This window comes from Triturus cristatus, chromosome 4_2 (genome assembly GCF_964204655.1).
Source record: "Triturus cristatus chromosome 4_2, aTriCri1.1, whole genome shotgun sequence".
NCBI lineage: Eukaryota > Metazoa > Chordata > Amphibia > Caudata > Salamandridae > Triturus > Triturus cristatus.
In genome coordinates, this window is record NC_140586.1 from 735,232,145 (window position 1) to 735,246,505 (window position 14,361).

The 14,361-nt window shown below is 44.8% G+C and overlaps 1 protein-coding gene across 1 annotated transcript in view; it reads left to right on the top strand.

Annotated features, from left to right (window-relative positions):
- Positions 1–14,361, top strand: part of NRDC (nardilysin convertase) — a 1,316,087-nt gene that overhangs the window by 360,384 nt on the left and 941,342 nt on the right. Inside the window, exon 8 of the mRNA XM_085602630.1 lies at positions 3,347–3,404. Coding sequence (XP_085458756.1) covers positions 3,347–3,404 — 58 coding nt within the window. The remainder of the gene's footprint in view (positions 1–3,346; positions 3,405–14,361) is intronic.

A 14,361-nucleotide genomic window follows, 5' to 3' on the forward strand; every position in this document is an offset into this window, starting at 1 on the left:
CAGGGGAACCTAGTCCTCCTGGTACCCCAAAAGACCAATGGGAGGATTATGACGCACCAGATGTCCCAGACCCACCTCAGGACGACATCTACCGATCTAGACCATCCCCTCCTGAGGACACTATAGGGTTCACTCTGCCCATACACAGGGCAGCAGAATACCATGGGATTAACTTACACACAGATCCTGTAGAGGAAGATTTCCTCATGGACACTTTTGCACTATCCCAAAGGTCCACTTCCGTTCTCCCAATGTTAAAAGGGGTACTCGAACACGCTTCTGAAGTGTTTTGGATCCTGTAAGAGCCAAAGTCATTAACCCCAGGGTAGAGAAGTACAAGTCTGACCCAGCTGATCCTGTTTATATTAAAGGGCAGGTACCCTTGGATTCCTTAGTTGTCTCCAACGCCAGGGAAAGGGCTAATTCACAAACCACAGGAGATGCTCCACCTCTTGATAGTCGAAACTGCTGGCAAAAGAACGGCTTCCCAAGCAGCCAACATATGGAGGATTGCCAACACACATGGTCGCTAGATATGATAGGGCACACTACGACGAGCTAGAGACCCTACTGCAACACCTTCCAGATCAATGCAAAACACGAGCTTATGATCTCATCCGGGAAGGCAAGCTCATAACCAATACCTACATTCATTGTGCTCTGGATGCTGCAGACACAGCATCCCGGGCTATTAATACCAGTGTCCTTTTACGCAGACATGCCTGGCTACGCATTTCCGGCTTCAAACCCGAGGTTCAAACCACCATATTAAATCAACCATTTGACCAGGAACACCTATTTGGGCCCACTGTAGATACATCTTTAGAGAAGTTGAAGGACACCGACACTGCCAAATCAATGATAGCTTTGCAATCGCAAGCTCTCAGAAGTTCCTTTCGTCGCTCCTCTTATACGGGCGCCTCTAGAGTTTTTACCACTGATAACCCCTCCACTTCCTACAAACGTCCCACCCAGATCTCATCTAACAGAGTCTATTACAGAGGAGACTACAGGGGCAATAACAATAAGGGTAGAGGCAAAACTACCAATACTCGTACCGCTTTCACCCCCAAACAATGACTTCCCTCCACTCCCACCGGGCCACTCTACTCCGGTCTAGGGAAGATTGCTACAGTTCCAACCTATCTGGAACAACATCACCAGACAGGTGGGTGAGACAAATCATCCAATCAGGTTATTACCTAGAGCTCACTTCAACTCCCCCAAACATACCACCCAAACAGCGTCCAATGTCAGCAGAGCACTTAACGCTTCTAAAACAAGAGGTACTTTCCCTCCTAGAAAAAGATGCCATAGATCCAGTTCCCCTTAATCACCAAAACACAGGGGTTTACTCCCTGTACTTTCTCATTCCAAAGAAGGACGGAACCCTGAGACCCATCTTGGACCTCTGACCATTAAACCTCTACATACAATTGGACCATTTCCACATGGTCACTCTTCAACAGGTCCTCCCGCTACTCAAACAAGGCGACTTCCTTGCCACATTAGCTCTCAAGGACGCCTACTTTCCCATTCACCCTGCTCACAGGAAATATCTTCGGTTTGTGGTGAACGGACAGCATTACCAGTTCAAGGTTCTCCCATTCGGAGTCACCACAGCACCCAGGGTCTTCACAAAATGTCCATGGGCCAGACAACCCTGGTACACAACATTGCTGAAACTATCAGTAGTCCCGCATCAAAAAACTACACCTTTCCCCACAGCTCTTAACACAGAACCATGGAGAAATCAGACACCCAGATCCAGCACAGCTCAACCCGGCGATCTGGCTCTTGAAGTCCTAGGGTTTGGTTATTTCAATCTTCCACCACTAGAGCCTGCTATGCAGCCAAGTGGAAAAGATTTGTTATATACTGTAACAATAACATCATCAATCCTCTAGATGCCTCCACTCAGCACATCATATGTTACCTGCTGCATCTTCAAACATGTAATCTAGCATACACATCAATTAGATTACATCTCGCTGCCATTGCAGTTTACCTACAAAATAGACAACATCTGTCATTGTTCAGGGTGCCTGCCATTAAGGCATTTATGGAAGGAGTCAAAAAAATAATAATTTCTCCCAGGGTACCTCCCTCCCCAGTGTGGAATTTAAACATCGTCCTCACCAGATTAATGGGTCCTCCATTCAAACCTCTACATAAATGTGAGCTACAATTTCTTACATGGAAAATCGCTTTCCTCGTAGCTATTACATCTCTTAAGAGAGTCAGTGAGCTACAGGAACTAACTATTCAAGAACCATTTTTACAACTCCATCATAACAAAGTGGTTCTCAGGACAAATCCCAAATTCCTTCCTAAAGTTATCTCTCCCTTCCATCTCAACCAATCTGTTGAGTTGCCAGTGTTTTTCTCGCAACCACAAACAGTAGTAGAAAGAGCTCTTCATACACTAGACGTAAAAAGAGCACTCCTTTACTATATTGACAGAACAAAACCTTTTCGCAAAAAAAAAAAACTTATTGTATCCTTCTCACCACCACATAAAGGCAATCCCATATCAAAGTTGGGAATTGCAAGGTGAATTGTCAAATGGATACAAATTTGCTATCACAAAGCAAAACGTACACTATCTATTCCCCCTAAAGCCCACTCTATCCGAAAGATAGGGGCTTCAATGGCATTTTTAGGGAACATTCCCTTAGATCCCATCTGCAAAGCAGCTACATGGTCTACACCGCGCACATTCACAAAACACTATTGTGTAGCTGTGCAGGCAAAACAACAAGCAAGTGTGTGCCAAGCTGTACTTAAAACTTTTTTTCAAACTATGGCAACAGATACTGGTGGTCGCCGCTAAGGAGGAGTACTGCTATGCAATCTATGCACAGTGTGTGATCTGCAGCTCATATGCCTCGAACGGAAAATGCTACGTACCAGTATGCATCTGTTCTTGGCATGTAGAGCTGCAGATTCACACATGCCCACCCACGTCCCGGGCTACCTTTATCTGTTCCAGTATTATCTCATTCAGATACAACATACATGGACATCTATTTCAGTTTCTCACAAAACTCCCTAATTTCCATTCTTGGCGAAAAAACTATCTAACGATGGAGTCGATGCCCATGCACACTATTGTCCAAAGGAGGAGCCAAGTATCTCGTGACTTCCAAAGACTTTTTCAAAACAACAACAAAGTGCAAACATCCGGGCCCAACACCAGATGGCGATCTGTGCACAGTGTATGAATCTGCAGCTCTACATGCCAAGAACAGATGCATGCTGGTAAGTAGCATTTTCCTTATGCAGCATTTATGGCTACCTAAAGCTTCTCCTCAGTTTCAAGCTACTGTTTCCTTTTTCCATTTAGAGACCCTTGATAATCTGGAGCAATGGGTTAGCGAGATCTTCTCAACGATTTCAAATAAGTAAGTATTTTGTCATAAACTTAGTTATTGTGTGTTTTGTGTGGTACAGAGGGGTGCAGGAATGCAAATATACAATTTTCCCTGGTGTCCACTTTTGAAAACAAACCCCCTCTATCGAGCTTCTAACCGCGTTTTTATCATAGGTTTTTTAAATTAATAATCCGTTTTTTAGGTCTCGGCCTGGCGAAAGCAGTGCATGCGCTGCGCTGCCATGCAGAGGCTGTCAGGGAAAAGGCGAATGCCGTTACTACTTTTAATCGGAATGAGAAAAGATCTCGAGTAACGTTTAAGCCCTCCTGCTGCAATGTCTGGATGAATGCCTATTAGGTCTAGCCACACCGTTTCAAGATGGCCGCTTGTTTCCCCAAGATCTATCCACATGACTGATTGACGCTCGAGATCTCGTGAGAGACGAGATTTCGTGCGTCGGCAACGAGCGTTCTAATGCGCACTTCAATTTGACTCCAGTGAGGGAAGCTGCATTTTGGCGCGCTCTGCAGGAAATGAGTAAATTCTAGTGCGCGTCACGTTCCTTTAGCTGGGTTACTGTCCGCTTGCGAAGGAGTAGTTGTCCTTGCAAGAAAGAGTCCAGAGTCAAGGTATTGTGGGGAAAAAATTCCTATATTCCCCCAGTGAAACTATTTTCCAGAGAAATTTCGAGTGAGGCAATGATTCACTCCAGAAGAGCGCAACAGTCTTCCTGGAGATCAGGAAGCCGAAGAAGATTCCAGAAGGTATACGGAGGCTCTCTCTCTGCTCCGATAGGATTATCGTCGAGCTAAGGGAGGCCAAGAACTTGAGACCGAACAAGAAAGGAAACAAGTAAGAACGATTCCAATTAAGACTTGAATTCATGTATTAAACTTTGCTGACAGAAGAAAAGACCCACGCATGTAGGCTTCTTCCCTGTCCTTCCCTGGCGTACTTACCTGTTTTTTCCTCCCTTTGTTTTCCTATACTTCCCTTTTTGGGCGATTTCCTCTTGAAGCCAAATATTTCCAGTTGTTCGCACCGCCTTGACCAGAACTAAGGCTCACTAAAGACTTTGAGATCAACTTACCAATTGCTACGCAGTCCTCTCTGGCAGTTGTAACCAAATAGTCATTCAGACAGACTAACACAAGGTAAGAGAAGAGGTAAAGGGAGGTAGATCAGTTAGAATACGGAGTGAGTAGAATAGGTGACCACATAATCAAACTTATATCTCCTTTGTGCATTAGGTTGAGAATCACACCTACCAGTGGTTAGTCAGCTGAATCAGAAGAGGAGCCCAAACACCAGCGAATCTGGGTAGGGGAGGTAATAAAGATGTTTAGAGCAGAGACTGCCAGGTAATTAGAGTAAATAAGATTGAAGTGATATCTCCCTCTGTGTATTAGGTACTCCAAGACAGTTCCATCAAGAATAGAAGAAGGAGTCCAGAAACGCTCGAGTGTCTCTTCTTTGTCCCATTCCCCTTTCCCCCTGCCTGGAGCCATTGTATTCACAGTGCGTTCTGGGAGGTGGGCATTGGGAGCTAGCAGCATTCTGCCTCCGTGGGATTCTGGTGCAACTTCTCTGACAGAGGCCTTTTGGATACGATTCCAGCGTGCACGCGGGGAGACAAACGAGACAGAAGATGTGCACGCTTGGATTGTCCCCTTTACTTGCGGCGGGAGACACAGACGCACTATATTTTTTACACCGTAGCTTTGGTTTGTTGCCGACTTGGATTTTAAAAAAAAAGTATTCTCCAGCTGACCACCAGATGGCAGGAGTGTGCTAATCATGTCAATCCAGAACTGACATCATGATGCAGAATCAGTGACGCAGGAAAATTACGGGTTCTTTATTGCTCTTAACTATCCACTTATTAGCTTTCGAAATACTTGTTTAACACAGTTAATGTACATTCGAAAGGACACTCTAAATACAACAGGGGTCTGAGGGGCCGTTTGCACTGGAAAGCGAACGTGGCTGGACCGTCCCGGGAAGCAGCGTGGACCACGTGACCAGGCATTCCGCCTCATCAAGACTGTCTGTCCCCCTTTCTGGATTCACTGAGGCACGACTTTGTGATGTGCTGTGTCCTGCTAGCACTCAGGTGTGGATCTCTTTCCTTGAGCGGTAACGCACACTGGCGTGGCGGCAGTTCTGTGTACGATCTGGTGTCCCTAGGTCTCAAACTCATTTCCTACTTCATGAGCGACAGCTTTAGAGTAGGCAGCGCTCCCCCGCCCCCATGATGGATTTCGCTGGGTGTGATGTCCTCCGGTGAGTTGCAGTCTCGCCTTCTGGTGTCTTGTATCTTGGGTGGATCCTACTCTGGGGAAGGCAGCTCCGGGCGACGCTCTGAGCCCCTACAGGTTACTCTGGTGAGGGCTGGGCCGTGGGAGGGGCCAGTTTCCTCCCCCCACCTGAACTACGTTCTATATCATCTGCTCTTGGAGTTTGTAGGAAATCCATAGAATGGATTGGTCCATATATTGCTTAAAACAAGCCTTGGCCCGTTGTACATTTTTTTCAAACTTGGCAGAGAAGTGAAATGAGGCACAGGGAGATACATTGATCTACTCAAGGTCACAATGTAGTAAAGTGCGTAGCCGATATTCGATATCACAAATACTGGGCCCAAAATGTTAATGAAGACACCAGACTCTTGTAGTAATGAAATCTTAACACTCACGAGAGTGCAAAGCTTTCAATTTGGACTGGACTCTACAGGGGTCTCTGATTGAAACTATTAGAAAGATACAAAGTACAGGCGTGCCCCAGCAAAGATGTGCTTCAATAAATTCACACAAGCCAAGGAATACACCCATAACACTTCCTTAATAATGTCACATTTGGTGACATGATGTGCTGTGTTGGTTATTATTATGAAGGGCCAGCTATTGTTTATTTATTGCAAACTCAACTCCACTGAAAACTTTTCCCGATGGATTGCCTTCATCCGTTTTAAATATGGTCAGGCGCGTCTCGTCGTGCATGATTGCATGATTGCTTGCTTCCGGTGTCTGCGGTGGTGTGCAGATAGTGTATGGATCTACATTTCTTTCTATGAATGTACATTAAGTGGTGTAAATGTGCATTTGTTGGGAGGGTCGAAGGTAATGGGGGATGGCATTTCAGGTCCTTGCCTGGGCCCCTGGGATAACTGAATCCTATTCCAAAACCTGGCCTGTGCTTCACGCGGGCCTGTACAATAATAATACTTAACATTACCGTGAATAAAACTGTGAGAAATGTACTTATAAGTAGCACAGCGTGGGCTCCTTTGGTGGAGTATTGGGGGGGGGGGGGGGGTCACGACGACATAACGAAGTGCACCTTTTAATATCGACTTGATCGCATGTCAGAATGGCTGCATAGTGCCCACATATGCATTGTTTCTGGTTTGTCAATTTCCGCGCTTGTCATGTTTCTGGGTTCCATATTGTACACACCCAAATAAAGTTTATATTCAGATTCTGCCGGGAGTGCATCTGGGTTAAGCGTGCAAGTCAGGTTCAGGTAACATTTGTTATGGGGAGTTTTGATCCATTTCAATTCGTGTTTTCTATAAAATATTGTTCGAAAATTGGCTTATATAGGTTGATTTCTAGCTTTCCTATGTTCAGCCATTTTCGACTGCGAGGAGCTCTTCTAAATTTGATAGACTTCTGTCACAAACTTTTATAGGCGGCGCCCGCACGATTTGTGAATTCCAAATAGACACTGCAGTGAAAAATTAACGAGCAGTTGTGATTTATTATATACGAAAGGAAAATACTTTATATGCCTGGGGGATGTTCGCAGGGCGTGTGCCTTTATAACAAGCATTAAAATGCAATAGGTCTCGCCTTTCATTAAGTTAGTCATTTGCTTTGCTATACATTACCATTAGCAAAGCAAATGGCTTTAACTTAATCAAAGGCGAGACCTATTGCATTTTCAATGCTTGTCAAGTAAGGAATTTGACCGTGGTTGGACTTTTGCTAAGTTAATTTTTATTTCTAAATGGCTACTTATTCATTTTCGATATACTATGCCAACCAAATGTGATACCTTTGACATATTTAAAAGGGGACTATGCATTAGAATTTTATTTTTATTTCCTTCAAAATGTAGCATCCCAACCTCTCCTCTTCTGCTGTAAAATAGCATGATAGAGCTGTATGTGCTAGTCTGTAATCCTGAAGACTAAAAGTCATTCAGATAACTCTGAAGGTTGACTGAGGCCATGGTTTCGATTTTTAGTATTTCGCAGTGCTGGCATTGTATGACCTATACTGGGCCCGCTCTGGCTTAACTGGTATGGCCCACAGAACTGTAACAAATGGCAGCCGTAATGATTGCCTGTGATTTTCAGGATTCCTGCTTTCCTAGTACCATTTGTAATCCTCTCTGGTTCATGATAAAGGTTTTACACCAATGGCATCAAATGTTGCTGTTTGCTCCTGCCTCTGTAGTGTTAATCATTGTTGTGGCACTATCAGATTACTTCCTAAGGAGTAGTCTTCCCCCAAAGATTTTTTGGGAATGGTCCTGATACCCGTGTATGTTCTTTTTGGACTTCAAACTCTTTCAGCAATATTCACAACATGGTGATATCAATAGACACCAGGGTTTCACCTTATGTGCTCCGCACATTTATCGATTTTTATACAGGCAGCATTGGGCAACTATCCAAACTTGGTTAACGTTTGTTCAGTGAGGGTTCAGTTCATTGAACAGTCCATGTCTTGTTCATGGAAAGGCCTTTATGAGGCTGATGATTTCAGGCTACCCTGGATTTCTTTCCCTTATTCATTCATATAGTTCCTTTTCAAAAGTATATAAACAATGCAAGTGCAGCTTTCCTGGTAATTGTGCTGTCAATGAGTATTTTTTGTAAATGCCTTCTTTGTACAACGAATTTCTCCATTATTGCGCAATATCCGTTTTGGCTGTCATTAGCCCCAGAGAGCATAGCCAGTATGTGTTTGGGCATGGCAGCACCATTCAGTAGCCCCAATATGGCAAGCTGTCTGTCAATGTGACAGAAGATCTGAGTATCACAGTAGGTTTGGCATCTCCCTCTTCCCCCTTAGTTGGATCGCCATTCACATCCTTGTAGTGTATGCCATTGTACATGACAGATAACGGCGATCCAGGACGAATTCCTTAGCTTACTTCTGTTATAATAAGCTCTATGCAAGATTTTCAGTTGGATCAAACATGAGTTCATGAATTCTGCCTCTCAGTCTGTATTCCAAAGCTCCCAAGTCCATGTCCAATGCCTTCCTGAGTCTTTTCAAATCCTTGGCCATATTGATAGTAAACATCTAGTAGGTATCTCCTACTCATCCGGTTTATTTGAAAGCACTTGTCTCTTCCCCTGGTTAACATTTTGAAGTTAATAGCAGAGCCATTTTCTAATTTGCTGATATCGATATAGTTCTATGGTGAGTAATTTTCGGCTTCTGACCTTGCAAAGGCAACGGGCCGGAGACACCAATGAGATCCCAGCGAGGTACTGTGAACTCTCCCGTAGCCAATACCTGTCTCCTCAATATCACTTTATGCATCTTCAATACCACATCCTCTGATTGCACCAACCGCATGTTTTCCTAAAGGTAGACGCTTGTAATTTTCTGTAGGCAGTGAGCCATCTATCTCCCTAACCCATTTTTCCCTTGAAGTTATTTTCTACATGTTGGCGATGTCATTGATCATCAACCACAGAGGGTAGCGATTGGAGTTACCCATGGCTCGAAATTTCACCTGATCGACCTGGGTCCTCCAACCCTTGTATGTATAAATGCTCAAGCTTAGAGAAGGTGCCACATGAACCTCCTCTTTCCCCTCTGCAAAGAAGGAATATTGCATATCCCTCTCATGTCTGTTTCACCTGATGACCGATTGTCTAAAGACCTAGGTAAAGAACATTAGAGTAGGAGGTTTTGACCTACCATGCAAACCTCCTCTTATGAGATAACCTGTCTGCCCTAGCATCACTCAAATTTTTGTAGTCCCTCCCCGTGAACCCACTGTTCGCCCCCCCCAAGTCGCTCCTGCCCATCCTCTGGCTTGTCATCTTCTGGCCTTCATCAACAGAGAGCCTGGCTGATCCTGGGTTTCCCCTATAGGCTTGATGGGACATACACATTAAGGAATGTAAATTCTATTCTCTCTACCTCCTACCAACCCCAACGTAGCATCCATGCCTTAATGCAGATTTCCTGCTAAATGTCTCAACTCCATGAAAATCTTTTGTCAACCAAACATGTGCAAGCAGTATGTATCTTGTGATGGATATTTCTAACCTCATATTCTTTATTTTGCTAATCTTCCCAAGTTTCTGACTGGTTCTGTAAATTCTTGCAGTAGCTTGTGGGAGACAGAAGGTGGCGCGATCAACCACTGTTGTGATTCTGTCCCGCCTCCAAACATGATAGCACAAAGTTGAATAAAGGTGCCACCCTTGCTACAAAAGTTTGAGGGTCCGATTCTACAAAGCACATATGTTCGAGTATGGAAAGTAGTGATATGATAATTCTCTTTTACTTATTCTTATTTCCCTTAGTGAATTGGTCCAGAATCGTCGTCCCACCTATCAGTAAAAGTGCAAAGACGGTACAGCCCTTTCCATTTGCACTAATGGTATAAGAATATTTCATAAATATTGCTTTTTAAAATTTTCTTTCTAGATGTTTCAGGGCCAAATCACAGAGGCATAACAGGGAATGCTACTTTACATATTCCGAAATGTCTTTGTGAATAGGTCCCTGGGTAGAGTCATTAAGCGGTCTACCTCTTGCACAAGAGGTGTGAGGGAGGGAGATCCAGGACTGCTACATGACCATGAAGATTATTTTTCCCCAGTGAAAGGCATATTTATGATGTGTGTTATTAGTGAGCTGTCTAATTTATTCTGCTTCATCTGATGTGGCTCTGGACCAAACAAGGAGGGAAACAGGGAAGCTGTAAGGTGGTGCAGAAACGTTATTGTTGCACCCGTCAATCTATGCCCTCCTGTATGTCTGGATTCTCCAGCTACATTGCTTTCCTGTCCCAGCTCAGCACAGCCAGCTATTGTCCATCTCTTCCTCCAGCCGCCTGACTGAAGTCTGTGTTTGTGCACACCTCTGCTTAGCTAGGAGTCTGCTCTCTCTTCAGGTAAACATTTTTAATTATTCACTGTGCCATGCTGTCCTCTGGAGACGGGGAGGGTGGCTATTCTTTGGTAACTATTTTGGGTGCTTTCAGCTGGTGTCGCCTCCCTTTTTCTTACTATTAATGCATGCAGAATTGCCTCCTTTACGCACTACCCCTTATTTGGAACCTTTTTGTTAAAACTGTATTACAGTTTATCTTCGGATTTAGCAGTGCCATCCATCCATCATGGGAGATTTTCTAGTGTGCGTTTTGTCCACACACTTCCGAGGCTACATCTGCAGCCACATGTTGTGTAGAGCGCCACCATGAAATGGAACTAATAATCTGTACCCCAAGTAAGGGAGTTTGGCCCAAAGGCAGCCGCGGTCAACATTGTAAAAGGTTGTGGTGTAGTCAATGTAACAAAACATATAGCCACCTTTTTTGTTAAAAGCGTTGTTAATTAATAATGTAAGGGCCACAATGTTATCTACAACAAAACAGCCTTTCCTAAAACCAGTATTATTAAATGGTAAAAATCAATTTTCCATCTGCAGTAGAAAGTTGGCAAACAATTTTCCTTCCACGTCTAGGTTTGTCATATGACGATCATTTTTTGGGTCAAGGTTAGGCCTTTTTTTGTGAATGGTATTGATAAGTAAGCCTTTCCAAATCGGCTGAATTACACCAGTGAACAATACTTTTGAAAACAATTTGTATAAGAGTCTGCTCCACGTCACCATGTTAAATTTATAGACTGCTACAGGTATCCCTTTGCGGTCGGCTGCACGAGAGGGTCTACAAATTTGTATTCGTTTATACACTTCCTCTTGAGAAGTCTAATGTCTAAAGACAATTGCCAATGGTTCGCATTACTGCAAGCACGCATCCTCCCATCACATTTTGTTTGATGTGCCACCCTAGGTGACCAAAGGGATACTCAGATGTGGTCTCTTGCTCACTATGTCATTGGCAGAAAGCTACAACTGACTGATGTGCCCCAATCAGGGCCAAACCTGGCTTGGGTTGCTTGTGTTCCAGTGCAGAGAGGACCTAACTTGACAGTTTGGGCTGGACTATTCCTATTGGAACAGAGGCAAAACTAATTTGCATATTGCTGGGTCTAATCTGAGGTGGCATGTTGGGCAACAGAATGAAGGGGTGGAATGCTAACCCGAGCAATTGCCCGTGGTTAGACCTATCGCAGTCATCCTCCCACCATCTTTTGTGTTTGAAGTTCCATCTTGGAAATGCAAGGCCTTGGAAAAGCAGGTAGAGGTGTCCTCCCAGACAGATTGGTGGATTGCTACATTCCCGAGAGTTGGGTGACACACACTGGAGGAAGGGAGAGCCAGACACTCCAGTGCACTTCAAAAGGGCTCTTTGATTCTGCAAATTTAATTTGTCACTGAGTCCTGGGCACATCTCAGAAGGAAGGCGGGGCTGAGCAGGGAGACCCTGCAGAGACATGTAATTTTAGAGAGCAGGCCTGGGGCATTTTTAACCTTTTGTTGGACATATATCTTTGAGGTTGACTTCCAGGTTTTCTCCTTGAGCCACTCACATGGCCTTTGTTGTGTGTTATAAAACTTGGAGTCACTCCTGCTGTGACAGACTGCTTGAGGCATAAAGGAAAGGATAGAGGAGTGGGCACTTTAAAGGAGGCAACACCTTATTTATTTATTTACTCATTTGTATTGCGCAACGAATCATCCCCAGGGGGATCTCTCGGCGCATGAGAGAGGAGCACCATATTGTGGAGTAAACATTAGAAGAGCCAGGTCTTGGGCAGCTTTTTAAAATGACAGAAATTGGTACAGGCACAGATCTCATCTGGCAAGGAATTCCACTGAGTGGGGGCCAAGTATGAAAAAGCCCGGCCACCCATCCTGGCCTTCCTGGGTCTGCGGACACAAAGCAAATTACGGCTGCTGTATCTCAGCAGTCGTGTGGGATGATACCATTCAAGCTTCTTCGTAAGGTAGGCAGGGCCCAACCCATGAAGGGACTTATAAACTAGAAAGTTTAAAAGTGGATCTCTTTTTGATGGGAAGCCAATGTAGTTGGCGCAAAAGGGGTAGTGAGGGGGTCTGAGCCGGCTTGTTGAGGACAAGACGGGCCGCCGTGTTTTGGACCACCTGTAATTTGGAGGCCAGATCCTCCCTCATCCCAACCAGTAGTGCATCACCGTAATGCAGTTGACTAACCAGAAGTGACTGGATAAGGGTCTGTCTGGCCATAAACGGAATCCACGGAAAGATCCTTCTAAGCATTCAAATGGACTTTACCTGCTCATCCATTGATAGGTTATCAATTTTTATGCCCAGATTCTTAACCCAACCTCTAGGGGTGGGAGCGTCTCCTAGCTCAGATGGCCACCAATCAGGGGTCCACATCTCCTTCGCTTTGCCATATAAGACGATCTCGGGCTTTGAGGAGTTGAGCTGGAGAAAGTTCTTCTTCATCCAGTTCGCTATGCTGATCATACAATGTCTAAATTTAAGTCTGGTGACCGCAGGACTGTTCTCAATATGAACTATCACCTGGGTATCTTCAGCATAAGATATGGTTTCAAACCCACAGTTTCTAATAATTGACGCCAGCGGAGCCACATATATATCAAACAAAGTGGGGCTCAAAACCGAGCCCTGTGGAACCCCTTTGTCAACGCTAGTGGTTTGAGAGATAAATGACCCAAGCGGAAAACATTGAGTTCTGTCCGCCAGAAAGTTCTGGATCCATTTAAAGGCCCTGCCTCCGACACCAATCTCTCGCAACCGGTCCAAAGGATCTGATGGGAGATGGTGTCAAAGGATGTCGACAGATCCAGCAGCACCAAGATGACAGGGACATCCCTGTCCAAGGACATCTTTATAGTGTCTGTTACCTGCAACAGTGCCGCCTCCGTGCTATGTGAGGCACGGAAGCCCGACTGGGAGGCATCCAGTATGTTGTTCTGCTCCATGTAGTAGTAAAGATGTCGGTTAACTAAGGCCTCCATAATTTTTGCACAACACGGCAGGAGAGAAATGGGTCTAAAATTCTGAAGATCGCTAGGATCTGCTAGCACCTTCTTCAGAAGGGGTTTTACGCGTGCATTTTTCCACTTACGCAGGACAGTGGAAGTTGCAAGCGAGATGTTACAAACGTTTGTAAGGGCCTCAACAAGAACTGGAGATAACGCTGACATAACAGCGGGCGGCATTAAATCTGATGGAGAGCCGGATTTTGCTTGCATTAATAGGGAACCAACTTCTTCCCTAGTAACATTAGGGATAAATTCTAGACTTGACGGACTCTGACTCTCCGAAATAGCAACTTTACCATAAACACCCTCCTCAGAACCAAAGGTACGATAAATCACATCGACTTTATTGGTAAAGTGGCTCCCTAAGTTCTCACATAGTTCCTGTGTAGGTGGTGGAAGCAGATTATTTGCCCTAGGATTAGTGAACTCCTTTAGTATGATAAAGAGTTCCTGGGATGAGTTTTTAGCTTCCAGAATACGGGCACCCAAATACGATCTCCTATCTGAATTGCAACTGTTGAGGTAGGCCCTTGTGAAGATAAGTATTGCTTCACCGATCAGGCTGTCGACCCGTAAGCCTCCCAAAACTAGCGACCCCAAGTGCCAGGCGGGGCTGCCATAAAGACCAGTACTTCCGCACCAATTGGGACGCTCACCTGTATGCTACCATAATCAGTGGCCCCTTATGCCAGAGGGGCCACTGTGAAGAGTAAAGGCCATTGCTCTTGTGCAGAGCGGAGCCTGGATCAGTGCCTCTATCCTAGATGCTGCTGCTCATGGCACAGAGAAGGTCTATCGCCAGGTACAGGGTGCAGCTGTGAAGTATAGTGG